Source organism: Oncorhynchus clarkii, chromosome 25, assembly GCF_045791955.1.
Source record: "Oncorhynchus clarkii lewisi isolate Uvic-CL-2024 chromosome 25, UVic_Ocla_1.0, whole genome shotgun sequence".
Lineage (NCBI taxonomy): Eukaryota > Metazoa > Chordata > Actinopteri > Salmoniformes > Salmonidae > Oncorhynchus > Oncorhynchus clarkii.
The window spans coordinates 20,420,981-20,447,701 of record NC_092171.1 but is presented as its reverse complement, the minus strand read 5'-3'; the positions used below and the strand labels follow the sequence as shown (position 1 = coordinate 20,447,701).

Below are 26,721 nucleotides of genomic sequence, written 5' to 3'. Positions count from 1 at the left end.
GGTTGAGCCTGCTTTCCAACAGACACTGGGAGACAAATCCACCTTAACCTAAAACACTGGAGTTTTAAAAGAATAATGGGAAAATATTGTACAATCCAGGTTTGCAAAGCTCTTCAAGACATACCCAGAAAGACACAAATATCATCACTGCCAAAGGTGATTACTTATCTAATCAAGATATATTCATGTTTTCCATTTAGTATATTTTTTGTTGATGGATTTTTCTTCCACTTTGACAATGCAGAGTATTTTGTGTAGATTGTGGACAATGAATTACAATTACATCCATTATAATCCCACTTTGTAACAACAAAATGTGGAAAAGGTAGAGGGGTGTGAATACTTTCTGAAGGCACTGTAAGTCCATTACATTCTCTATCTGCACCTGCGGATGGCGGCCGGTGCCATCGTGTGCACCCTGGCTGGGGGTAGAAAAGTGGAGGACACCCCCATCTCTCCAGTCTCTGCCCTGTGACAAGAGAAAAAGAACAAACCAAACACAAGCATAAGGTCATAAAAACAGCTTCAACATTGACAAAGGCTTTGTATACATGTCAACACAGCACAAACAGAGACAAAATGGCACTGATGTTTTTGTATGTTTATTTTTTTTACCATGGCCATGTGATTGGCAGTAACCTTGAGACCTGCACTAAGAGGGGCCAGCGGTTGCAATGCCTGAGGAGAGAGAATGATGGGAGGTCTGCATGGGTACACAGTACAGTACACCACAACAACAGTCAATGCAATAACACAGCCACTCTTCCCCCAATGTGAAGTCTAAGACACTAAATTGAAATACAATTTATTTCACAGAGATAGGAAAATAAAGTAGGAATTTAGGAACACTTGAACAAGAATGTTTGTGACAGTTTGTAGTAAAATGGTAGCGAAAGCTATACTGTTCTGACCTGTAGTCTTCGTGGTGGATGAGAATGAATGATGCTTGGTCCCCAAATGTTGCTTTGACTCTGTGGGAGGCTGCTTGCTACATATGATGATTCTTACACACATAGACACACAAGTCAGTTAAGCCTTCATGATGATGACAACCACATTTGGAGACAAAATAATCTGTCTACTGACCTGTAGATAGTGGGTGGAAGCTTGCAGAGTTTTCCAGTTTCAGTGGGGGCAGCTGGATAGTCCTACTATGTCCTAGGGGCCCATGTTGTGGCCCCAGTGGGGTTGGCGCAGCAGAGATGGTCCATTGTGAGGTGGGATGACTGGCCTGCTGGTCCAGGTCTCCCTCTGGCTGACTGTGACATGGGGCCACCTGACTCAGCCTGGACCTGGATCCTGTAGAGCCCATAGTCCACCACTAGCCCTCTGCTATGGCTGTTAGGCTATGCTATGCTATGCTTTTAGTAAAAGTCTGTTGATGAGCCAAGCAATCACACTAATTTGGGTTTGTTAATATTATGAAATCCGGACGGTCTAAGTTACTTTCAGTGTTGAAATCAGAAGAACTTGTCTCACCTCACTTGTTTTGAGTCCTCCGCTCATGTTCTCTCATTCGTTTGGCTGTATGTGGTGTTTAGTGCTCCGCCACCAGCTGCTACGGTTCTTGATGTACTGTAGTTTACTTTTCTTTCTTGATAAATTAGCATAGCCCTTTGGTATGACACCCTTAGTGACATAATAACTCCCCTAGTTAGTTGTGGCGGCATACATCTCAGGTATCCATTCTGTATGTTGCAGCTGTACAAGTGAGGTAACAGTTTTAGTTGTGGTTAAAATGGAAGGTCTGTGCCCCCATCCCTGTCTTTATACTTTTAATTTTTCATTATAATGAGCTGTTTCTATGACAACTCTCCCTACAGGTTACTTTGTAACTCCAAGTTAATGCTTGAAAGACCCTGCTTTTTTTCTAGCCACATACCTCTTCCCCTCCACGCTCCAAACTGTCCAGGCATAATAATAGATCATTTACAGAATCTGCCTCGAAAACATCCACTATACTTTCAGTTTCCAACAAGGAAGTAATTCACAGCAGGACATAGAAATAAAGGTAAAAGTTTTTAGAATTACTTTTCAAATGATGAAGAGAGTTCGGACAACCTGCATAACATGGAGATGCTGTACTTTGTTCTGTCTCAGTGTGTGGATGTGAAAATCATCAGTAATGAGGATTTAAACCCCTCCCTACATTCGTTCACCTCCTCTTTTCTCGCTCATTTGGTTTAATGAGGCAGCATCCACAACAGTGTCTGAATCTGTCAGTTCAGCAAACGCTTCATTAGAGGTCATGTCTCACTGACAGCACACCAGTCATCACAGCACTGACTGGGGACTGAGCTCTGTCTCACAGCCTCAGAGGAGAACAGATTACTTCCAACAAACACACTCCACTTCCTCTCCAGGAATAAAGTAATTCAAGTGCCCTGAAATGAATTTAGTTATTCCATCTTTCATTTTGGTTTCATTCTATTTATATCCCACTGAAAGGCTGTTTTGCCTGGTAGCTGTCACGGACTGGCTGAGGAGGAGCTGTGTGCTACCTGCAGCTGAATCAGTGCTAGGCTACTGCTGGGCCATAAAAGCCTTCTTCACCTAATTACCAGAGATCTCTGTGTAAGTGAGCAGGGGGAGTAGAGAGAGGAATGGATGACAGAGGAGAGTCTGTCATCCCTGCAGAATTACTTAAATACATTATTACTAAGACTGGATGAATCACACTCCATGCTGCTGGATATGTTTGGGACTAAGATTAATCAGGTCCGAAGACATGGTAGTGACATGTGAGCAGATCTACTGAGCAGTTAGTTATACATATAAACATGAACCTGCTGTCTGTGTGCCACGTACATGCAGAGGTGATGTAATAGGATGATATGAAGGCCCTGGCTTTATGGAGAGAGACCTCAGAAGCTCTGCTTTGTCGAATGTGGACCTGATCCACTTCAGTGGCTATTGATAACTGAAATATCCATTTACAGCCATTTCAATCATTTTCCTGTCTTGAACATATCATGTTTTTAAAGGTTGTGTTTATGAGACGATCTGATCAAGAAGCTATTGGTCTTTATTTTACTTTTATTAAAAAAGAAAAAGAGCCTGTATGTTCAGCATATGTTTCCCAACCCATTCCTGTATATAATACTATATAAGAAGTCAAATGTAAATACTCTATTGATACACCTCTGAGTAAATTCAATAAATGCACATAAGATTGAGCCAAACTGGCCCTGTCAATATTTATATTCACAGAATACAGTCCGTGGAGCAGGTTAAAGGTTGGGCTTATGTGGTCTAGGGGCAAGACTGGGTGTGGCAAAGAGTTCAAGACTTTCCAACTTTACGCTCAGCAAAATCAGCAGTAAGGTTCTCTTTTTAACTCCCCATTAGTTCCTGGGGAAAGTGACAGAGGAGATTCAACTCCACAACAGTTTCTCTCAGCCATAGAAACACTTCCTGTTCTCCTGATTTTGGACTTCCTGGTCTGTAGTCAGCACAGGAGTCATCCCGCCATGCTTCCAGGATGGGACATGTAGAACCGTGCGAGGATAGGGGTTGATGATGGGATGGGCCTTTGGAGGATCATGGGAGCTGACAGGGTCAGGGGTCATGCCATAGGGATTGAGACGGCGCCATTGGCTTGGCTGCGGCTGCGTGTGTGGATGCTGGAATCAGTCAGCTCCTCTCCATGATCCTCAGACTTCTTGAATGCAGCGAGGAAGCGCAGCGTGACGGAGTCCCACTCCTCAGGAAGCAGCAGCAGCAGGAAGCCAAGGCAGATGATGCAGGTGGCAGCCAGACGCACCACACTGAAGATCACCTCATGTTTCAACACATCTACCACTATGGATGGGAGGGAGAGAGGGACGGAGGGAGGGAGGGAGGGAGATGTTTTGATTAATTAAGCAGAAGTAAGGTAAAAGAAGAGAGAGGGAGAAAGACAGAGAGAGATGTTCTGAATGATTACGTAAAGTAACAGAAACCGCAGGACAAAGGTGGGGGGGGTGAACTGAACTGCATGGGGGGATATACAGTATGTAGCTTAACAATGCAGCTTACAATCAGCACAAGTGGGCCACTATGTCCTCTCTGCTCTAAAGGTCTACACCCCTGCACCACGCCAAGCTGTAGTAACCCACTGACCTTCATACAGGCCACTGTGGTTAAGGAAAATAACTGTGGGCATTTACTGTCGCCTTAGCAACCTGATCCTCCCTTTGTGACCGATAGTTGCTGCGTCTGAAGGCACAATGATGATTGGGTTTCCGAGGTGAGAGAGTGAGACCTGCTGTGTAATCTGTTTGTTGCCGGGGTCTCAAGTGCTGACGTCTGAATACAATACCTCTGCATGCATTAGATAAAAGAGGCCTTTACACATTTTTCAGAGATACACACACACACACACACACAGACACTTACCTGCATTGCCGGGCACACTGAGCAATGTCCCTATAGAGATGAGGATGGGGTAGGTAAGCACCACGCCAACATTAACCAGGATATTGAACACTGGAAGAGAAATGACAATGTTAACACAAATATTGTTTCTAGTAAGATCAAATAGTGTGTGTGTGTTTCCACTCACCCAGCCAGAGCCCAGCCAGGCCACACAGGTATCCCCAGGGCAGCGAGGACAGAGAGCCCCAATGCTCCACTTTGGTGAAGTAGAGGATGAGGGGGATGAAGGAGATGAAGATGAGATTGAAGACACCCATGGTAGAGAGGAAGTGAGCCACCTCACCCAGGTTGGCACTGCCCAGGAACATCTTAAACAGTACCTGCAGCAGAGGAAACAATGTCCAGATATGTTATACTGATGGAACTCTATGTAAAACTAATTGATAATTCTAATTATTTCAGTATAAACAGGCACCTGCTTAGTAAACTAACCTTGTAGAGAGCCGATGTGGACGCGGAGCCTACAGCCAAGGCCACGCCTATGATGGAGTCCCCATGGAAACCATCTGCGTAAGCCATCATGACGATGCCTGTGATGGCCATTATGGCCGCCACAATCTGCAGGTAGGAATGAGGGACGTAAACCAATCAACATTAATACTTGTGCCTACCTCCCCTCCCCTGTATGATTCATTTGATAGCTGTGTGACCAAGCCCAATGAAGTAATAGTAGTGGTAGAGTACTGACCCGTACACCCATGAAGCGGTCCTTCAGGACGATCCAGGACAGTAGGAAGACGAAGGCCTTGTGGCAGCAGTAGAGGGCTGAGACATCAGTGGCGGTCAGCTTCCTCAGGGCCAGCAGGTACAGGTAGTTAGTCAGGGTCCACAGGATGGAGAAGGGAGCTGTCCTCTTCAAGAACAGCTTGAGGGTCATCCCATCCTCCCCAAAAAGCCTGCTGCACTCTCTGACAAATGGAATTATAGTGGATAGAGAAAAGGAAGAGGTTATTTACTTCTCAAATTTGTTGTTGGTAAGAGAACTTATCAACGGGATTAGTCCTATACCCATGAGGAAATGGGAATTCCAAAACTTTGGATGGAAGTCAAAACCGTTCTTCCGGCTGAGAGTCAATGCTTCATTGAAATTATTATACTGGCCATTTCTCATGGTTGCGGTTAATTTCCCTTTCACACGCCTGTGCCCATGGTAATTAGAGGAGGGGTGTGTCATATAAACAACGTCTCACAGCACTGGAGGAGATCAAACCCCCCGAATACTGAACAGAAAGCATTTTACAAATCTGCTGCAGCTACTACTGCAGCTCCCATAAACACGTCTGGGTGTTACAACTGATTCAATACCCTGGAATTATAGCCTATGGAGTCTATGGTTTCTCAAGGAGCTACAGTACTTAGCCTGTGCAACCTTGTAAAAGCCCTTCCCCACTGTCATGATCAATCACCTGAATTTCTGTATAGGCGTCTGCTTGTCCCTGGTGGTGACCACGTGACCTCCGTAGTAGAGAGGGAAGAGGAGGATGGTCCAGTTGGTGCTGAACCAGGAGATGAAGAAGGGGCAGGAGAAGGACTTGAAGGTGAGCTGGACCAGCTGAGTGGTGCCCACCCAAGAGGAGGAGACACATAGGACCAATAGGAGGCCCCCCAGCACCTTCAGCACTGTGTTAGCACACGTCTGGTACGATTTCCCCTCTTCACTGGCCTCACTGCCTGGTGTGTCCGCATGAGACTCAGAACCCTCCTCTCCTGTGGGGGTAAACATATCCGTAGTTCATGTATGGAGGGATATGTACTGTAGGCTTGTTGCATCACAAGAGGCATTGGTGTAGGTGTGGCTGAACAAAAGATGCTTCAGCACCATGGACAGTGGCACCCCATTCAGCACAATGGACAGCGACACTCTGGACAAAGAGCCATAAGCATGTGTTTTCAGTATTTGTTTTTCCAGTGTGTGGTTGATAGCAACAGGTCAATTTGAATGTTCCATTTCCACAATAAAACACATAGCACTTGAAAATAAAGCTGATGTGGAACAGCTTTCACAAAGACAATTAAGAGTGGATTGTTCCATAAAGACCAATGGGTTCCAAGCTCCATTCTATGACGCTATCCTGGCTGCCTCACTGAGATATGTAAACAAGTATTGATAATTCGTCCTTAGTGAGTCAGTCCTCCAGTTTGAATGACCTGCTGTAAAGGCACTAAGGCATAGCTTTGATCAAAATATGTGTTCTTAGCATCCTGGATGCTGGTTGCCCATGTCAGGAATAGCACCATTGAGTTATTATACAACGCAGGGGATACGGTCCTAGCATAGACATGTATTCAGACATGCACAGAAACCTGACCCCCAAAAAGGATCCACATTATGTATGTGTCCGCCCAATCCCGTGGCATCCGCCTCTAGAAAGACATGACAACCTTGTCAATTGTGGCAGCCTCCTGTTTCTTACCATTCCTTATAGTGTGCTCTAAAGAAACGACATGACTGATTGTTCAGAGGTCTGGCTATAAGACTTTTCAAAATTCCTTTTAGAGCACTGAGCAAGATGTTCCACTCGGACTCTCTAGTGGACATAACATGGGCCACTATGGTAGACTGCTGACATCTTTACAACCGCAAGAAAACATTGTTGAAAGTTTAGCAGATCTGCCTTTTTTTTGTTGCTTGCGACTGTAAAGAGATTAGATTACCAAAGCTCTGAGTGTGCACATCTGCATTCAGTGGCTTCAGAGCAGACTGGGTGGTTTTTGGACTGGTGCACTGTGCGCAGGGAGACTGGGAGCAAGGAGAACCGTAAAGCTAACTGTGAGCACATCAAACCCACTACTACAGAGAAACAGGAATCGAGAACAGAAATGTAAGGACTTATATTGAATGTTATTCCTTGCAGCAGTCATTTTGCAGTCAAAGCAGAATAATGTTGGTTGGTGCATTGCCTTAATGGACTGTGGGTGTGAATGGTGTGTGCACGCGTGTGTGTTTTATGTGTGTGTCACTGAGAGGATGTGAGTCCATTTCCGGAGATCCAGGATCCGTTATCTAGGCCTCCACAGCGTGATCAACCTACACCAGGGCAGGAATAAAATAGACATGTGCTGGGTGTTTGCTGCTCTCTCTCAGACTGCTGGTTCAGCACTATGGGTTCAGCCCAGCCATTTCCACCATGGCTATAGACATTACATTACAGTATAGCAGGAAGCAGCAGGCTCTCTCGTTCCTCTCTACTTGGACCTTTGAGGAGGGCCATTAGCAATGCTCGAAACAAGATGAGTACAATCAGTGCCTCTAAGTAATCCAATAAAACCCCTATGTGCACCACTAGGTATCGACCCTCTGCTCCCAGAGAGAAAACTGTTGGTTCAGAGCAGTCTTCCGTCCCCCCCAAAAAAAATCCAATCAAGACTATAAAAGTACCACTACGATTCATACCGTGACTCTTCCCTTTAGGTTCTCTAAAACAGAAAGCAGAGTGTAATGAAATGGAATATGCATGAGATTAAACTCTTTCAAGGGTAACATTAATTGCTGGCTTAACATGTCATAGATGCTTAAGAGTGTGTGTGCTGGTTTCTGTTAGACTTTAAGGCCTTAGAAGTAGGAAGAAAGACGTCGGGCAGCACATCCAGAACGATAATGTCCTTGAAACCCAAGACACTTTATGCTGTCTGACCCTAAGTTACAATAATGCTGCTAGTTTCCTACATAAACTTCACGATGACAAAACCAAACAGTAACACCCTTATTCAAAAGCAATCATACACCTACAGTTGCTACATAATATTAGTTGAGCATTGCATCTATCCAAAGAGTGCCTTTCCAGAGACACGAAAAGACAATGCTGGACAAACAGACAATGTTGATGATGAAGACAGACAGTGCATTAGAATCAGTTCCAGTCAGTGATGTTTGACTTCTTTTTTTAAAAGATCATTTTGATAGGGAAACTGTATATCTGCCCCACTTTGCTCCATGGTTACTGTGGCAACTGAGGTTACTGTGACAATTCAAAATGTCAAATTGGGGGTGCTTATATTTGTCCTGTTTCACACACGTACCAATGTGTAACCTTAACAACCTGTGTGGTGAAATGGAAATGTGTTTTTTGCATATCCCACTCCCACTGAGAGTGGGGTCACGGTATTGGATCAGCCATGATTGACGGCAACCCGGGAGCAATTAGGACTAAGGGCAGATTGACAGATTTTTTACCTAGTCAGCTCGGGATTCAAACTAGAAACCTTTTGATTACTGGCTCAATGCTCTAACTGCTAAACTACCTGCCACCCAATTAGATACAGTAGCTAACTTTCACTGGCAATTGGAACTCTGTCAATTTGGCTTGGGATCTTGGCGTACAGTGCAGAGTTTTACTTTTGGATGAAAATGTCCCCTCCAATATATATCCAGGAAATGTAAGACTTGGCACGTGGACTTACATATTTTATAGAGTTTTATGCCTTAAAACTAAAGATTGATTACATGTTTTCTCTTAAAGTTTTTATCTCACTTTGTCCCAGATGGGGACAGACAGCCAGACCTTAAGGGGAGTATGGGAGACGATCCAGAACTGCATGATTTAAAACCAGAAGTAACATAATTTCTATGAGCGTGTCTGGATGTAGATTTTGTATGCTGAGCTACATTTCTTTGTCCTCCTCTCTCTGAGGTTCATTAACCACTCAAAGATCTTGCCCATACTGAGAGGACATAATTCACTGTACAGTACTGTAATGGGTGCTAGGTGCAGAGAGCAACACATTGTAGGCTTGCTAGCATCCTGTTTCCCCAGGCAAAAGCACCACACTGTGATCCTTTGCCAGGATGCGGATTTTAAAACAAAACTATAATTCCACATTCCACCTCATTAATGCTGAAGTATTGGCTACATTTGCGATTCTATAACAGACAATATGGTATGGCACAGCAAAGAATAGCTTAGCAAAACCATAAAGGAAACCTACAGTATCTCACAAGCTGTAGTCTGGACACTTGACAGCATCATTTGGCTAAAGTATTGCAAAGGACAGGAAAATCTCTAAGCAATGCTGTTTAGTAAGTGTTTACCTAGCTACCTATACATCAGGTATTAAGCCCAAAGCTATGTTTTGAGTTGACTCATAAGCAAAGGTGAGAAATGCAAACACTGATGTTCCTAGATGGCATGCAGTGGTATACAGGAGTCAGGCAGTGCATTTATTCCATCCCAGGAGAGACAAAAATACATGGATTAATTGATTAAATTTATATTTTGTTCATCTCTGCAAAATAGACACAAAGGCAATGGTATGGAACTCAAATCCTTAGAAACAGTGTATGGCTGTGGAGAGGCCTGTACATTTAAAGGATGTGGTACCCATGTCCAGATCTAAATAGGTTTAGCCTAAAACTAATCACATACAAGACAGGTAAGCAAGAAGGAAAAGATGTGAGAACAGCCAAGCCGTCAGCCTGTTTGGATTGTCAATATCAATTGTGTGGCACAAATGACAACTAAACACACACTGTGATATCACAGTCCCTGTCGATAAGTTCTGTATCCCCTCCCAAAGAATGGGGAAGAGCAAAGGCATGGAAGTTTCTCATAGTTCTGTAATACATTGTCATTCAAGTGAAAATATTGAAATAATCCTAACAGTTGATTGGTAATATAATCATTAATCTGATTGTGTATGATTTTGAATAATCACAAGATAATAGTCTACTTGATAACTTTACATTGTTTACATAATTTATACTGTTTATATAATGTTCATGCCATTGTGACATTTAATAGACTTAACAAGAAGCCCAGCATGCACTATTCTGTGGAGGGCACATCATGTGCTCTTTACTTAATCAAAGAAAGCCCAGAGCACACAATTATACTAGGACTGGACACATCCTAATTTGTTTTAGCTACCTTAACCCTCCCTCCTTCCTTCCCTTCCTCCCTCTCTCTTTCTTTCTCTTTCTCTCTCATACTCTGCCCTTTGGGGTTGATTTAATGAGCCATGCAACGACCACTTAACACAAAGTCCTATTACACAAGTATTAATATGTAAAAACAGCAAAACTGCCAGAGTCGTTTAGCTATAGGCATTAATAATGCACAAATATATGGTAATCACCACGCATATCTCTGCTCTTATAGAAGGGTTTGATGAGTTTCCAATGCTGCCCATCTTAGACAGACACGCATATGCAAACACAAATGTACACACACATGTCCGAGACATGGCACCTAGGGTGAGACTCCATCCCTTTTTCCCTGTCCCCTACCCCCAATCAGGAGTTTTTACCTTCGGAGATGGAGCAGGTGAGGACCTGGGAGCTGTAGGAGCTGAGAGGAGCCACTCTGGCTGAATGCTTCTTCATCCTCCACTAGGGGGCAGAGCCAACAGTTCCTCTCTGGGATGTGTGTATGTTGTCTGTCCTCCTGGCTAGGCTGCTGCTGCTACGTTCCTCCTGCAATCCCTCTGCATCCCCGGGCTCCTGGCTCATCCACAGGCAGCTTGCTTTAGCTCTCTATCCGCTTCTTCTTTCTAAATGTCTATTGATGTGCATCTTTTATCTTCTTCTTTAGTTCTGTCTCTCCCTCCTTCACAATCAGTTGAGCTGACTCCCTCACTGTTTCTTACTTAGATGTTGTCTTTCTCTCTGGACAGTGGTGGAGCTCAGTAGAAGTGCTGTGGAGTGGAGACTACTGTTGAGCTGTCATGCTGTGATCCAACGCTACACCGTCTTCAAGGTAGACTCAAGTGTGTGGCACCGTGCAATCACTCCCTTCATCTCTTTCCTTTCATTCCTCCTCCGTTGCTTTCCCCTCCTCTTCGTTTGCTGTGCAAATCAGATGCTTTGTTTGGAAGGTAACCAAGCATCCCCCCCTCTTTCTCTCCCTCTTTGTCTCTCTCCCTCTCGCTCCTCTGCTGGCACTTCTCTCCTACTTCACTACTCCTTCAGTCTTAGATTATTTATAGAGGTCCTGTCCTGTTGCTTGTGCCACTGTAACACAAATTAATTTAACTGAGAATGGGAAAGGACTTACCTATGTCCCCCCACCACCCCTAATTCCTCACTCAACCTGGACTCACTCAACCTGGGGTAGACGTAAGATAGTAAAACTCCAATTAGTATGATATGTTATGTATTAATTTGTGGACGCCCATCATCCATTTCATATGATATGTTACGAATAGAGTACCACAGTGGGATTCATAATACCCATAAAACTTAGCAGTTAAACAGGGAAATGGTTCCAATTGTTTTTCCACCATTCATTTTTCCCATAGGATTTTGTTTTAGAAACACTTCAAATAAGGGCTGTGCTCCATGTAGGCTTACACTGGCAGGACATTTTGATAACCTTATTAATCGCTCAAGGCCAAGGTGACTTTTACCAATATATTTGCCTGTATTTACCCCCCCAAAATGAAATGCTAATTGGCTGCTAATGTGTCTATCATAAAGAACTACAAAATGCAAAGATGATCTGGACAAGACTGCCTCGATTTGGCAAAAGTAAGAATCTTTGGATTAACTATCTAATGTTAGCTAAATGTAGCAATGAATAAATTGGTTAGATTGTACAAGTTTTAAATTGACACCATACCTGTTCGCAAAGGTGTCAGCTAGAGAGGACGTGCTGGAAGTTATAGATTTATAGCCTTGGAAGATGTCTACTTTGATGCTAATTAGCATTTTTAAATATTTTTCAAAAAATAAAACTGAATATATTGATAAAATTCACTCAGTCTTAGAGAGATTTACATGGTTATCAAAACGTCATGCCAGGGTAAGCCTACACAAAACACAACCCTTATTTTAAGTGTTTCTAAAATCCCCAATGGGAAAAAATGTATGGAGTAAAAACTATTGGAATCATTTCCCTGTTTGACCGCTAGGTTTTATGGGTATGACACCTCCACTATGTAACAAAAATGCTAGTATGAACTCGAACCCAGGCGCAGAGAAACACAGCAAGCAGAGGTAAGGGTCCTGGAACGCCTTCTCAGCAGCAGGTCTGAGCGCTGTCAATGGCGCAGCCACCGAACTAAAGTCTCACAAATCTCCAGTAGAAATGAGCAAAACCTCAAAAACGCTGGAATTGCTTGACAGTGCTGGGCCGCGGCCAGTTGACCACCGCTTCTACCTTTTGGGAGTCCATACATACACAACACTGAGACACGATGCACCCCAGGAAGGAGATCTGAGGAATGTGAAACTCACACTTCTCAGCCTTCACAAACAAGTGGTGAGAGAGGAGACTTTGAATAACCTGGTTAACATGTTGGATGTGTTCAACCATGGACCTGGAGAAGATAAGGATGTCATCCAGGTACACAACCTGAACTGGTGAAGGAAGTCGCGCAGCACATCAATAACCAGGGCCTGGAAAATGGCCGGAGCATTTGTAAGTCCAAACGGCATGACACGGTACTGATAATGTCCATTTGGGGTTTTGAACGCTGTCTTCCACTCGTCTCCCTGTCTGATGCGCACCAGATTATACGTGTTCTGTAAATCCAATTTTGAGAACTGTAGCTCCCTGGAGTCTCAAAGGCTGACGACAAAAGAGGAAGAGAGAAATGGTTCTTGATGGTAATGTTATATAAACCCTGGTAATCGATACAGGGATCCCCCATCCCTCTTTCAAACAAAGAAAAACCCGCTCCTGCAGGTGAAGTGGATGGCTGAATAAAACCAGCCACCAGCGCCTGGCTGCAGTCTCTAAACCTGAGAGAGAATACACCAAATGCAACTGGATAAACTCCACATGATAATCCAGAACTCGCAGCTGAATAGGCATGGTGAGTTGCGTCACCTTCCCAGACCCTAGAGGTTTACCATCCAGCGCAGTGACCGACAATGGAATGTCCAGCTTAGTGAGAGTCAGTCCCTGTTGGCGAGCTAATGTGCGATCCAAAAAACAGCCGGTAGCCCCAGAGTCATTGAAAGCAGGAATGTCCAATTGCCCATTGTCCCACCACAGGTTGGCTGGAAGCAAGGTATGTACCATGTCGGCAGCTGGAGACTGTATCTGACTCCCCAGTATTCTCCCATCTACTGACGAGTCATCCCCTTTCCCGTCAGCTCGGGACAGGAGGCACGGAAATGTCCAGATTATCCACAGTAAAGACAACGTTGCCTGTTATTCCTGCACCTACTCTCCAGAGCGGAAATACTGGAAACAGCTCAGAACCCCTTCGTTCTCTCACGACGACATTCCCAAAGCTGGTTGTCAATCCAGATGGCCAAAATGATAAGCTCATCCAGAGTGTCAGGGTTGTCCCAGGAAGCCAGTTTATCCTTGAGAACCTCACTGAGTCCGTTCAGAAAGGCTGAGTGAAGTGGCTTTGTATTCCAACCACGCTCAGCGGCGAGCGTCCGAAAGTCAGTGGTGTAATCAGCTACGCTCCGGCTGCCCTGCCGAAGCACAATGAGTCTTTGAGCAGTGTTCCTGCCATTGATGGGGTGATCAAAAAAAACATCTCCTGGGTGAAGCTTTGCCAATTAAAACAAATATCTGATTGCTGCTCCCATATTGCCGTAGCCCAGGCCAGATCCCATAATGAGAGCAAGGAGATTACGTATGCCACTCTGGAACGCTCAGTGGGAAACGTTGATACCTGCAGCTCGAAGGCCAGCCAGCATTGGAGCAGGAACCCACAACACCTCCCAGGATGCCCCTCATATCGCTCCGGTGCCGGAAGATGAGGCTTCCCGAAGGGAGGAAGACCCTGAGCTGGTAGGGAGTTGAGTATTAGGAACAGCCACAGGTGCAGCAGCCGTTGCTCCCGTCTGTCCTGTCTGCAGAGCGGACACAAGAGTTCTTAAATCATCCGGCAATGTCTGCTGCCGCGCCTCATGGCGACCAATCACAGTTCCATGGTGGGTGAGAGCCGACCGTAAATGGTGGAGTTCGGAATGTTCCTAGGATGATTGAAAAATCTCTGCTGGGTCCATAGCAGTCTTAGGTCTACCTTAATAATAATGCCAGTACGAACTTGAACCCAGGCACAGAGAAACACAGCAAGGAGAGGTAAGGGTAAATCCAGAACTTTTCCATGGCGTCTTAACAGAATCAAGGCAACCGCACAAGAGCACACTAATAAAACATGAGACCTAAGCAAAGATACAGGCCAACTGAGGAATCTAAATAACAAGGCAACCAGGTGACCAGAGAAGGTAATTAAACACATGTGAATCCCATAAGTAATAATCAGGGTAACCTGGAAACTAGAAAACAGTGTAATGGTGCCCTCCAACGGTAAGCTAAGGAAACAACAATCAAATAACACAGAAACTGTGACACACTGTTGGGCTCTATTGTAATTCATACAATGTTACGGATCTGCAAAACGTATGATATGTCACAAATTCCTACTTTTTTTTTTGCCTTAAACAACATTCTGTCTTATGTGATAATACCAAGCATAACATCATACTCATTTGAGTGTCCCGGATTTACCTACCATATTACGTCTAGTCTATGTGACCAGGCTGCCTCAATACACCTCACGACAGGGAGATCTGCTGCAGTACAATCTCCCAGAGTCTAGATGAGGAGAGTCTGGCTGCACATCCTCTCTCCAACACCCCCACATTCAGCCCACTTCATGGTGCTCTGTCATGCCCACAGAAAGGGGGGCTGGAGAGAGCAGGGACCAGATACAAAAACTGTAGCTGCAAAGTATTATCACAGGGGAAAACAGGGTATCAGAAATGAAATGTTTTACTCCCTGTTCATGCTATTGTTTTTGATTGAGGAGAGTGATTGAGGAGAGTGATTGAGGAGAGTGCCCACTGCTTTACTGTTTTATTAAGCTCATCCTTCACAGGAGAAAAGACACACCACCTGTAGGTATCCCAGTATGCCCCAGCAGAGGTGTGAGCACAGGGCATACTCATGGCCCATGTGAGTGTGGTCAGGAGTTTCCATCTAACAGTGCAATCTCTCCCGGTCATCCTGCCTCTCTCAGCAGTTTTCACAATCAAACGTTCTAATGGGCCCCACTGTCACTTCGGCCTATACATCAATAGCATACTACGGAGGTGAGTCACAGAGCAGAGGTTCAGCACCCTGTAATATAAATCCCCCACCCTGCATACTCCCAAGCCAGTAAAATCAACGCCGGCTGGGGATGAGAGTTATGTATTGCTCAAGTGAGCAGTATTTCACCAGAGATGTGAACAACAGTGCAGTGAACCAGTGCTGCAGCACCTTCCCATTGATTACAGTTACCAGGAAATGTGTACTCCTGCCTCTCTCTATCACTATATCAGTGTCACTCTGACCTCCCTTCCCGCTCTCCTGTCTCTCCTCTCCAATTCTTATCAGTCATAATCCTGGCAAGGCTACAGAGAGCATGGCAGATCATAGTGCTTCACTGTTCCTTAAAAGTGGAGTCTGGAGCTGGCTTCCCAGCTAGCACATAACATTCAGAGAACCATATGTTTCTTAGAGTTTGGTAAGAGTGTGGTTGGCCTATGGTTATTTTGCATACAATCTTCCCACAATTTCTGGGAATGGTGCAGGATAGTTGCTAGGCTTTAGAACATTCTCTGCACATTTAAAGCTGCAATATGTAACTTTTTGGGGCGACCTGACCAAATTCACAAAAAATGTGAGTAAAGAGCTCTGTCAAATCTCATTGAAAGCAAGTCTAGGAAGCTGTTCTATGTGCACTATTTCTATGCTTCCCGTTCTTAAGTTCAATTTCTGTTGCTTTTACTTTGGGTTTTGTACACCAGCTTCAAACAGCTGAAAATACAGTATTTTTGCTTATGGAAAATATATTTCACATGTTCCAATGATCCTCTACACTATATTTGCTTCTTTTGTCACATAAACTGAAATAAGGAAAACTATTCCCCACAAAATTGAAAGGTGCATAGTGCACTTTTAAGGAACTTGACAAAAATACATTATTTTCTTGGCATTTCATTACTATAAAATAACGTTTCCTAGAAATTCAAACATGGTTACGTTTAATTTAAAATTTGGTCATGTTCTATGAATGTTCTCCAACTGGTTTGACATTGGGAATGTTCTCAAATAGTTCAGAGAACGTTAAGAAACAACGTTCTTCTGTGGGAATTTCAATACTTCAGCATAATGCTTCCTGCAGGTTTCCTCGTGGTTCTATTTAAAGTCATGTTCTCAAATTTGTCAGAAAACATTAAGAAAACTTTGCATCAAAACCACAAGAAAACTTTAGTAACGTTCAGAGAACGTTTTAAAAATGTTATTTAAAAAACATACATTCCTTTCAGCATCAACAAAACTCTCTCTATCCTCTGTCTTGTTAAGTGTGTTCAGGTGTGTTGCAGTGCCCACTAATTGGCCACACCTGATCTTAATGAGTGTTTGTTTCCTTTGAAATGGGGTCTGTTTGAATAGACTTAAATTAACAGCTTTGAATGAATAAAAAAAAAAACATGGCATGCTAGCTCCATCCTGGTGGCACAGTGGACTAATTCCATAGATAGAGAACAGAAGAGCATAGGTTTAAATCCCACTGATGCTGTGCCACAATAAACAAAATAATGTTTGCATGATTATTGCCCGAGCAAATTAATTTCCATGGGTCCTATCTGTGTTTAGAGTTCAAAACAGTTAAACTAACTAGCATTGTTATTAAACGTCTTATTGAAACATGTTCATTCATCTGAGGGATGTTTGCTTTCAGCCACATGTTAGGTTGGTAGAGTAGAGCAACAACAGCAGCTGGTGAGATGGAACATCTGGTGTGACTCTCAGTCCTAGTGCTGGGATGGGATGGCCATAAGGACTGGGACAAGCCCTCTCAATGATCCCAATGATACACATCTCCACCTCAGACTTACCAAACACTTCCCCCTCTCATCACAACCCCATAGACCCCCAACCAGGGTTTATCCGTGGCCAACACAGTGCTGCTGTTGCATCTTGGACCAGGGCACAGGTCCCCACAAAAAACTCAGCACTCCTCCATAGCAACGGCGTTGTTCTGGTGTGCTCTGGCCCAGTACACTGACGCAGTAGCCCCATTCAGGGCCTTTGTCATTCAGATTAGCCCATGCCCCTCTGCCACCATACAGCCCTTTGTCTTTATGCATCTCTCTGTTAATCAGTACGTCTCAGAGATGAGTAGGAAAAGGACGAGAGGACAGAGAGGAGAGAGAGTTCCTGAAATAACGTATTAGAGTAGGCAGTGGTATAATAGTATTCTGACTACCCATATGATTATAACAAAGCATAGAATGTTCATCTACATTGTTCTTAAACATATTAAATAATTACAGGACTATACAAAATAGTGTGAGGTTGTGAAGCTAAGATTGATGATTAAAATCAATGCCCATCATCTGTTGATGAAGAAATCACAAGTTTTAAGAGGGGGACATCTAGTGGGCATAAGGGAGAATAGCAGACTAGGAGCAGTAGTTAGAAGCATTACCCATTATTTTCTGTATGATGTAACTGTAACTGTGTACCAATAGGACTTTGGTCATCTTAAGTATTTGTTAACTAATGCAAATAAGGAGCACCATATGCCATAGATGTGCCCATGTTATGTGTATTCAGTGGTTCTTCTAGGGAGATAATGGATGTCAGAGTGGGTGTGATTTAAGGAGCTCTCCATGTTGATTTATACATGCAGGTAGTAATAAGGCTAAGTAGACTTCCAGTCACAGCTCCCCTTTTACTAGCTGTAATTTCATTGGAGGACTGAAGGTGACTTGACGCTGAGGTTTAGATAATAGACCACAAGAGGGCACTATGAGACTGCTGGAGGACTGGATATACTGAAAAGGTACTATGCTGCTGTTTGGCGTAAGCTAAGGAAAATAATGACCAGAGGAGAGAGGGGACAATGCATGGAAACCCCCACCTCTAACAGTCAATCCATTAATGGAGTAGAGATCTGCGTGGTATTGCAGGTCTATGCATTTCCTCCACCTGTTTTATACTGTGCTATACTGTTGCTAAAGTCTCACAAACACTGAGAATATGTGGTCAAGCACACTTTTAAGAAGTGTATGCTGAGTTAGCCTTAATCACCTATCCTAAGCACCTAGATTCTTAATTTGCCTCCCATGTTTGTATGTTTGCTACATTGGCAAACACACAGGATTCCTTATTAAACCATTTTTAAGAAATATTACACCAATTACTTTGTAGGGCTTTTACCAATGATGCATGTACATCCTGTTGCTGATGCTATGTATTGGCCAGTGAGAGGCTTTGGAGCCACCGTTCGGTCATATTGGCACTCCTCAATAGGAATGAGTGGAATTCTACAGTATTTCTGATGTATTTGTGTTGATGTAGTGGGGACAGTAACATTAGGACTTTCAACATATGTTACTTTAAGAAGTCATTTTTTATTTTTATGTTTAGCTCACAGGTGAAATGAGGGCAGTGGGAAGGTAGGCCCCTAAATGGTGGGTAACCCAAGAAAGAAGACAAGTAGGCAGCCAGTATGTTGCAATTAACTTTAGTGAACTAATGACAAAATAATACATATAGAAGCAGTTAGCATAGTACATCAGGATGCACAACTGCAACGTGTTTCGACTAGCAGAGACTTCCTAAGGCAGCGTTAAGTTTAGCTCACATAATATCATTTAAAAGTATGTAATAGAATAAACATGGCATTAATAAATGCATAACTTTATTTTACAATGGTGGGGTAGTGCCAAGACGGAGGTGCTCCAAAACACACCCCCCCCCCCCCCCCCATCAGTCATCTAGTGCAGCGGTTCACTAAGGTTCACTTTCACTAAGGCCCCCCCTTCCAGCATTGGGGATCCTCCCGCGCGCACAAGTACTGTTCATGACACAAACTGTTCACACCTCTTGTGGGGGAGAGAACATTTTGCAAGTTTAAAGTTTATTTCCTACAATTCTACACATGTTGTCATGGGGTGCAGAGAACATTTTGCAGTTATAAAGAAAATGTTATTGCAATTCTATACATTTTGCCATGTCTAATGTGTATCCCTGTGATATTTGAGTGGCTGAAACATTACAACAAAATCAATGGGCCAAGAAACCTAGCTGACATGGGCTAGTTGATCTGGACATTTCTGACAAGTTATGCTCTCGAATAAATGCAATGACTGACATGACAAGAGGAAAACTGATTAATACTGTATATGTATACACACTACCGTTCAAAAGTTTGGGGTCACTTAGAAATGTCATTTTTGAAAGAAAAACACATATTTTGTCCATTAAAATAAAATCTGGTTGATCAGAAATAGTGTAGACATTGTTAATGATGTCAAGGACTATTGTAGCTGGAAATGGCAGATTTTTTTATGGAATATCTACATAGGCGTACAAATCAAATAAAATTGTATTGGTCACATACACATGGTTAGCAGATGTTAATGTGAGTGTAGCGAAATGCTTGTGCTTCTAGTTCCGACCGTGCAGTAATATCTAACAAGTAAATCTAACAATTTCACAACAATTACCTTCTACACACAAGTGTAAAGGAATGAACAAGAATATGTACATAAAAATATATGGTTGAGCGATGGCCGAACGGCATAGGCAAGATGTAGTAGATGGTACAGAGTACAGTATATACATATGAGATGAGTAATGTAGGGTATGTAAACATTATATAAAGTGGCATTGTTTAAAGTGACTAGTGATACATTTATTACATCCAATTCTTAATTATTAAAGTGGCTAGAGATTGAGTCAGTATATTGGCAGCAGCCACTGGCTGTTTAACAGTCTGATGGCCTTGAGATAGAAGCTGTTTTTCAGTCTCTTGGTCCCAGCTGTGATGCACCTGTACTGACCTCGCCTTCTGGGTGATAGCGGGGTGAACAGGCAGTGGCTCGGGTGGTTGTTGTCCTTGATGATCTTTTTGGCCTTCCTGTGACATCGGGTGGTGTGGCTGTCCTGGAGGGCAGGTAGTTTGCCCCCGGTGATGCGTTGTGCAGACCTCACTACCCTCTGGAGTGCCTCACAGTTGAGGGTGGTGCAGTTGCCGTACCAGGCTGTGATACAGTCCGACAGGATGCTCTCAATTGTGCACCTGTAAAAGTTTGTGAGTGTTTTTGGTGACAAGCCAAATTTCGTCAGCCTCCTGAGGTTGAAGAGGCACTGTTGCGCCTTCTTCATCACGCTGTCTGTGTTGGTGGACCATTTCAGCTTGTCCGTGATGTGTACGCTGAGGAACTTAAAACTTTCCACTTTCTCCACTACTGTCCGTCGATATGGATAGGGGGGTGGTCCCTCTGCTGTTTCCTGAAGTCCACGATCATCTCCTTTGTTTTGTTTACGTTGAGTGTGAGGTTATTTCCTGAAACCACACTCCGAGGGCCCTCACCTCTTCCCTGTAGGCCGTCTCGTCATTGTTGGTAAGCAAGCCTACCACTGTAGTGTCGTCTGCAAACTTGATGATTGAGTTGGAGGCGTGCATGGCCACGCACTCATGGGTGAACAGGGAGTACAGGAGAGGGCTGAGAACGCACCCTTGTGGGGCCCCAGTGTTGAGGATCAGCGGGGTGGAGATGTTGTTTCCTACCCTCACCACCTGGGGGGCGGCCCGTCAGAAAGTCCAGGACCCAGTTGCACAGGGTGGGTTTGAGACCCAGAGTCTTGAGCTTAATGGCGAGTTTGTAGGGTACTATGGTGTTAAATGCTGAGCTGTAATCAACACTCCTCTTGTCCAGATGGGTTAGGGTGGTATGCAGTGTGATTGTGATTGCATCGTCTGTGGACCTATTGCAGCGGTAAGCAAATTGGAGTGGGTCTAGGGTGTCAGGTAGGGTGGAGGTGATATGATCCTTGACTTGTCACTCAAAGCACTTTCATGATGATGGAAGTGAGTGCTATGGGGCGATAGTCGTTAAGCTCAGTTACCTTATCTTTCTTGGGAACAGGGACAGTGGTGGCCTTCATGAAGCATGTGGGAACAGCAGACTAGGATAGGGATTGATTTGAATATGTCCGTAAACACACTAGTCAGCTGGTCTGCGCATGCTCTGAGGACGCAGTTAGGGATGCAGTCTGGGCCGGCAGCCTTGCGAGGGTTAACACGTTTAAATGTTTTACTCACGTTGGCTACGGTGAAGGAGGGCCCGCAGGTTTTGGTAGCGGTCCGTGTCAGTGGCACTGTATTGTCCTCAAAGTTAGCAAAAAAGTTGTTTAGTTTGTCTGGGAGCAAGACATCAGTGTCCGCGACAGGGTTGGTTTCTTTTTGAAATCCGTGATTGACTGCCACATATGTCTCGTGTCTGAGCCGTTGAATTGCGACTCTACTTTGTCTCTATACTGACGCTTAGCTTGTTTGAATGCCTTGCGGAGGGAATAGCTACACTGTTTGTATTCGGTCATGTTTCCGGTCACCTTTCCATGATTAAAAGCAGTGGTTCGCACTTTCAGTTTTGCGAGAATGCTGCCATCAATCCACGGTTTCTGGTTGGGGAAGGTTTTTTAATAGTCACCATGGGTACAACATCACCGATGCACTTGCTAATAAACTCGCTCACCGAATCAGCATATACATCAATGTTGTTGTCTGAGGCTATCCGGAACATATCCCAGTCCACGTGATCGAAGCTATCTTGAAGCATGGAATCAGGTTGGTCGGACCAGTATTGAACAGACCTGAGCATGGGTGTCTCCTGTTTTAGTTTCTGTCTATAGGCTGAGAGCAACAAAATGGAGTCGTGGTCAGATTTGCCGAAAGGAGGGCGAGGGTGGGCTTTGTATGCGTCACAGAATTTAGAGTAGCAATGATCCAGAATTTTGCAATCTCTGATGTCTCTCTGGAAGACAACCCTTGCTCGAATTTCGTCTACCTTGTTGTCAAGAGACTGGACATTGGCGAGTGATATACTCGGGAGCGATGAGCGAGCCTGACCAGAAGACCGCTCCGTCTGCCCCTTCTGCGGTGCCATTGTTTTGGGTTGCCTAATGGCATCCGATCCATTGTCCTGGATAGTGGTCCAAACAGAGGATCCGCTTCGAGAAAATCGTATACCTGGTCATAATGTTGGTAAGTTCACGTTGCTCTTATATCCAATAGTTATTCCTGGCTGTATGTAATAAGACTTAAGATTTCCTGGGGTAACAATGTAAGAAATAGTACATATAAAATACTGCATAGTTTCCAGCCTATAGGGAGGAGGTCGGAGACCTGGAAGTGTGGTGCCAGGACAGCAACCTCTCCCTCAACGTGATCAAGACAAAGGAGATCATTGTGGACTACAGGAAAATGAGGGCCGAGCATGCCCTCATTCTCATCAACGGGGCTGTAGTGGAGCAGGTTGAGAGCTTCAAGTTCCTAGTGGGGCAGGTTGAGAGCTTCAAGTTCCTTGGTGCCAACATCACCAACAAACTATCATGGTCCAAACATACCAAGACAATTATGAAGAGGGCACGACAACGCCTATACCCCCTCAGGAGACTGAAAAGATTTGGTATTGGTCCTCAGTTCCTCAAAAGGTTCTACAGCTTCACCATTGAGAGCATCCTGACTAGTTGCAACATCGCCTGATATGGCAACTGCCCGGCCTCCGATTGCAAGGCGCTACAGAGGGTAGTGATTTGTTTAAAACTTTATTTTGATTTGTTTAAAACTTTTTTTGTGTTATTTCATAGTTTTGATGTCTTCACTATTATTCTACAATGTAGAAAATAAAGAAAAACCCTTGAATGAGTAGGTGTGTCAAACCTTTGACTGGTACTGTATAAATCATGTTTTTTTATCCATTCTCAAGAGAGCTGAGGGCTAGTGGTTCAAGAGAAAGCTCACACCCCATTAGACACTAGTTAAAAATAGCAGGCTGAGAGAGGGACAAGGGGAAAGTGAGTGCAGACATCGGCCTACATGAAGAATGTCTGAGTGAAAATGTAATTCAATTCACCTGCTGCTTGTAGGTTGACTACCAGCCAATACAAATATGTTCAACATAGCAGGTTGTTCTATCATACATTTGACATTGGAAGTTTACATACACCTTAGCCAAATACATTTAAAATCAGTTTTTCACAATTCCTGACATTTACTCTTAGTAAAAATTCCCTGTCTTAGGTCAGTTCGGATCACCACTTTATTTTAAGAATGTGAAATGTCCGAATAATAGTGGAGAGAATTATTCATTTCAGCTTCTGTTTCTTTCATTACATTCTCAGTGGGTCAGAAGTTTACATACACTCAATTAGTATTTGTTATCATTGCCTTTAAATTATTTTACTTGGGTCAAACGTTTCAGGTTGCCTTCCACAAGCTTCCCACAATATGTTGGGTGAATTTTGGCCCATCCCCCCTGACAGAGCTGGTGTAACTGAGTCAGGTTTGTAGGCCTCCTTGCTCGCACACGCTTTTTCAGTTCTGCCCACAACATTTCTATGGGATTGAGGTCAGGGCTTTGTGATGGCCACTCCAACACATTGACTTTGTTGTCCTTAAGCCATTTTGCCACAACTTTGGAAGTATGCTTGGGTCAATGTCCATTTGGAAGACCCATTTGCGACCAAGCTTTAACTTCCTGACTAATGTCTTGAGATGTTGCTTCAATATATTCACATAATTTTTAATTCCTCATGATGCCATCTATTTTGTGAAGTGCACCAGTCCCTCCTGCAGCAAAGCACCCCCACAACATGATGCTGCCACCCCTGTGCTTCACAGTTGGGATGGTGTTCTTCGGCTTGCAAGCCTCCTCATTTTTACTCCAAACATAACGATGGTCATTATGGCCAAACAGTTCTAATTTTGTTTCATCAGACCAGAGGACATTTCTCCAAAAAGTATGATCTTTGTCCCCATGTGCAGTTGCAAACCGTAGTCTGGCTTTTTTATGGTGGTTTTGGAGCAGTGGCTTCTTCCTTGCTGAAAGTGGCCTTTCAGGTAATGTCGAGATATGACTTGTTTTTATGGTGGTTACAAATACTTTTGTACCTGTTTCCTCCAGCATCTTCACAACCAGATTTTATTTTTGGCCTTCCTGTGACATCGGGTGGTGTGGCTGTCCTGGAGGGCAGGTAGTTTGCCCCCGGTGATGCGTTGTGCAGACCTCACTACCCTCTGGAGTGCCTCACAGTTGAGGGTGGTGCAGTTGCCGTACCAGGCTGTGATACAGTCCGACAGGATGCTCTCAATTGTGCACCTGTAAAAGTTTGTGAGTGTTTTTGGTGACAAGCCAAATTTCGTCAGCCTCCTGAGGTTGAAGAGGCACTGTTGCGCCTTCTTCATCACGCTGTCTGTGTTGGTGGACCATTTCAGCTTGTCCGTGATGTGTACGCTGAGGAACTTAAAACTTTCCACTTTCTCCACTACTGTCCGTCGATATGGATAGGGGGGTGGTCCCTCTGCTGTTTCCTGAAGTCCACGATCATCTCCTTTGTTTTGTTTACGTTGAGTGTGAGGTTATTTCCTGAAACCACACTCCGAGGGCCCTCACCTCTTCCCTGTAGGCCGTCTCGTCATTGTTGGTAAGCAAGCCTACCACTGTAGTGTCGTCTGCAAACTTGATGATTGAGTTGGAGGCGTGCATGGCCACGCACTCATGGGTGAACAGGGAGTACAGGAGAGGGCTGAGAACGCACCCTTGTGGGGCCCCAGTGTTGAGGATCAGCGGGGTGGAGATGTTGTTTCCTACCCTCACCACCTGGGGGGCGGCCCGTCAGAAAGTCCAGGACCCAGTTGCACAGGGTGGGTTTGAGACCCAGAGTCTTGAGCTTAATGGCGAGTTTGTAGGGTACTATGGTGTTAAATGCTGAGCTGTAATCAACACTCCTCTTGTCCAGATGGGTTAGGGTGGTATGCAGTGTGATTGTGATTGCATCGTCTGTGGACCTATTGCAGCGGTAAGCAAATTGGAGTGGGTCTAGGGTGTCAGGTAGGGTGGAGGTGATATGATCCTTGACTTGTCACTCAAAGCACTTTCATGATGATGGAAGTGAGTGCTATGGGGCGATAGTCGTTAAGCTCAGTTACCTTATCTTTCTTGGGAACAGGGACAGTGGTGGCCTTCATGAAGCATGTGGGAACAGCAGACTAGGATAGGGATTGATTTGAATATGTCCGTAAACACACTAGTCAGCTGGTCTGCGCATGCTCTGAGGACGCAGTTAGGGATGCAGTCTGGGCCGGCAGCCTTGCGAGGGTTAACACGTTTAAATGTTTTACTCACGTTGGCTACGGTGAAGGAGGGCCCGCAGGTTTTGGTAGCGGTCCGTGTCAGTGGCACTGTATTGTCCTCAAAGTTAGCAAAAAAGTTGTTTAGTTTGTCTGGGAGCAAGACATCAGTGTCCGCGACAGGGTTGGTTTCTTTTTGAAATCCGTGATTGACTGCCACATATGTCTCGTGTCTGAGCCGTTGAATTGCGACTCTACTTTGTCTCTATACTGACGCTTAGCTTGTTTGAATGCCTTGCGGAGGGAATAGCTACACTGTTTGTATTCGGTCATGTTTCCGGTCACCTTTCCATGATTAAAAGCAGTGGTTCGCACTTTCAGTTTTGCGAGAATGCTGCCATCAATCCACGGTTTCTGGTTGGGGAAGGTTTTTTAATAGTCACCATGGGTACAACATCACCGATGCACTTGCTAATAAACTCGCTCACCGAATCAGCATATACATCAATGTTGTTGTCTGAGGCTATCCGGAACATATCCCAGTCCACGTGATCGAAGCTATCTTGAAGCATGGAATCAGGTTGGTCGGACCAGTATTGAACAGACCTGAGCATGGGTGTCTCCTGTTTTAGTTTCTGTCTATAGGCTGAGAGCAACAAAATGGAGTCGTGGTCAGATTTGCCGAAAGGAGGGCGAGGGTGGGCTTTGTATGCGTCACAGAATTTAGAGTAGCAATGATCCAGAATTTTGCAATCTCTGATGTCTCTCTGGAAGACAACCCTTGCTCGAATTTCGTCTACCTTGTTGTCAAGAGACTGGACATTGGCGAGTGATATACTCGGGAGCGGTGGGCGAGCCTGACCAGAAGACCGCTCCGTCTGCCCCTTCTGCGGTGCCATTGTTTTGGGTTGCCTACTGGGATCCGATCCATTGTCCTGGGTGGTGGTCCAAACAGAGGATCCGCTTCGAGAAAGTCGTATTCCTGGTCATAATGTTGGTAAGTTCACGTTGCTCTTATATCCAATAGTTCTTCCTGGCTGTATGTAATAAGACTTAAGATTTCCTGGGGTAACAATGTAAGAAATAGTACATAAAAAAAACAAAATACTGCATAGTTTCCAGCCTATAGGGAGGAGGTCGGAGACCTGGAAGTGTGGTGCCAGGACAGCAACCTCTCCCTCAACGTGATCAAGACAAAGGAGATAATTGTGGACTACAGGAAAATGAGGGTTGAGCATGACCTCATTCTCATCAACGGGGCTGTAG

General features: G+C 44.4%; 1 protein-coding gene across 1 annotated transcript in view; it reads right to left on the bottom strand.

Moving 5' to 3' along the window:
- Positions 1–3,018: 3,018 nt before the first annotated feature.
- LOC139383804 (solute carrier family 35 member F4) overlaps positions 3,019–26,721 on the bottom strand; it is a 31,975-nt gene continuing 8,272 nt past the window's right edge. The window contains exons 2-7 of the mRNA XM_071128374.1: positions 5,823–6,123; positions 5,105–5,324; positions 4,849–4,974; positions 4,544–4,736; positions 4,378–4,467; positions 3,019–3,801 (exon numbers count right to left, since the gene is read on the bottom strand). Coding sequence (XP_070984475.1) covers positions 3,566–3,801; positions 4,378–4,467; positions 4,544–4,736; positions 4,849–4,974; positions 5,105–5,324; positions 5,823–6,123 — 1,166 coding nt within the window. The 3' untranslated portion in view covers positions 3,019–3,565. The remainder of the gene's footprint in view (positions 3,802–4,377; positions 4,468–4,543; positions 4,737–4,848; positions 4,975–5,104; positions 5,325–5,822; positions 6,124–26,721) is intronic.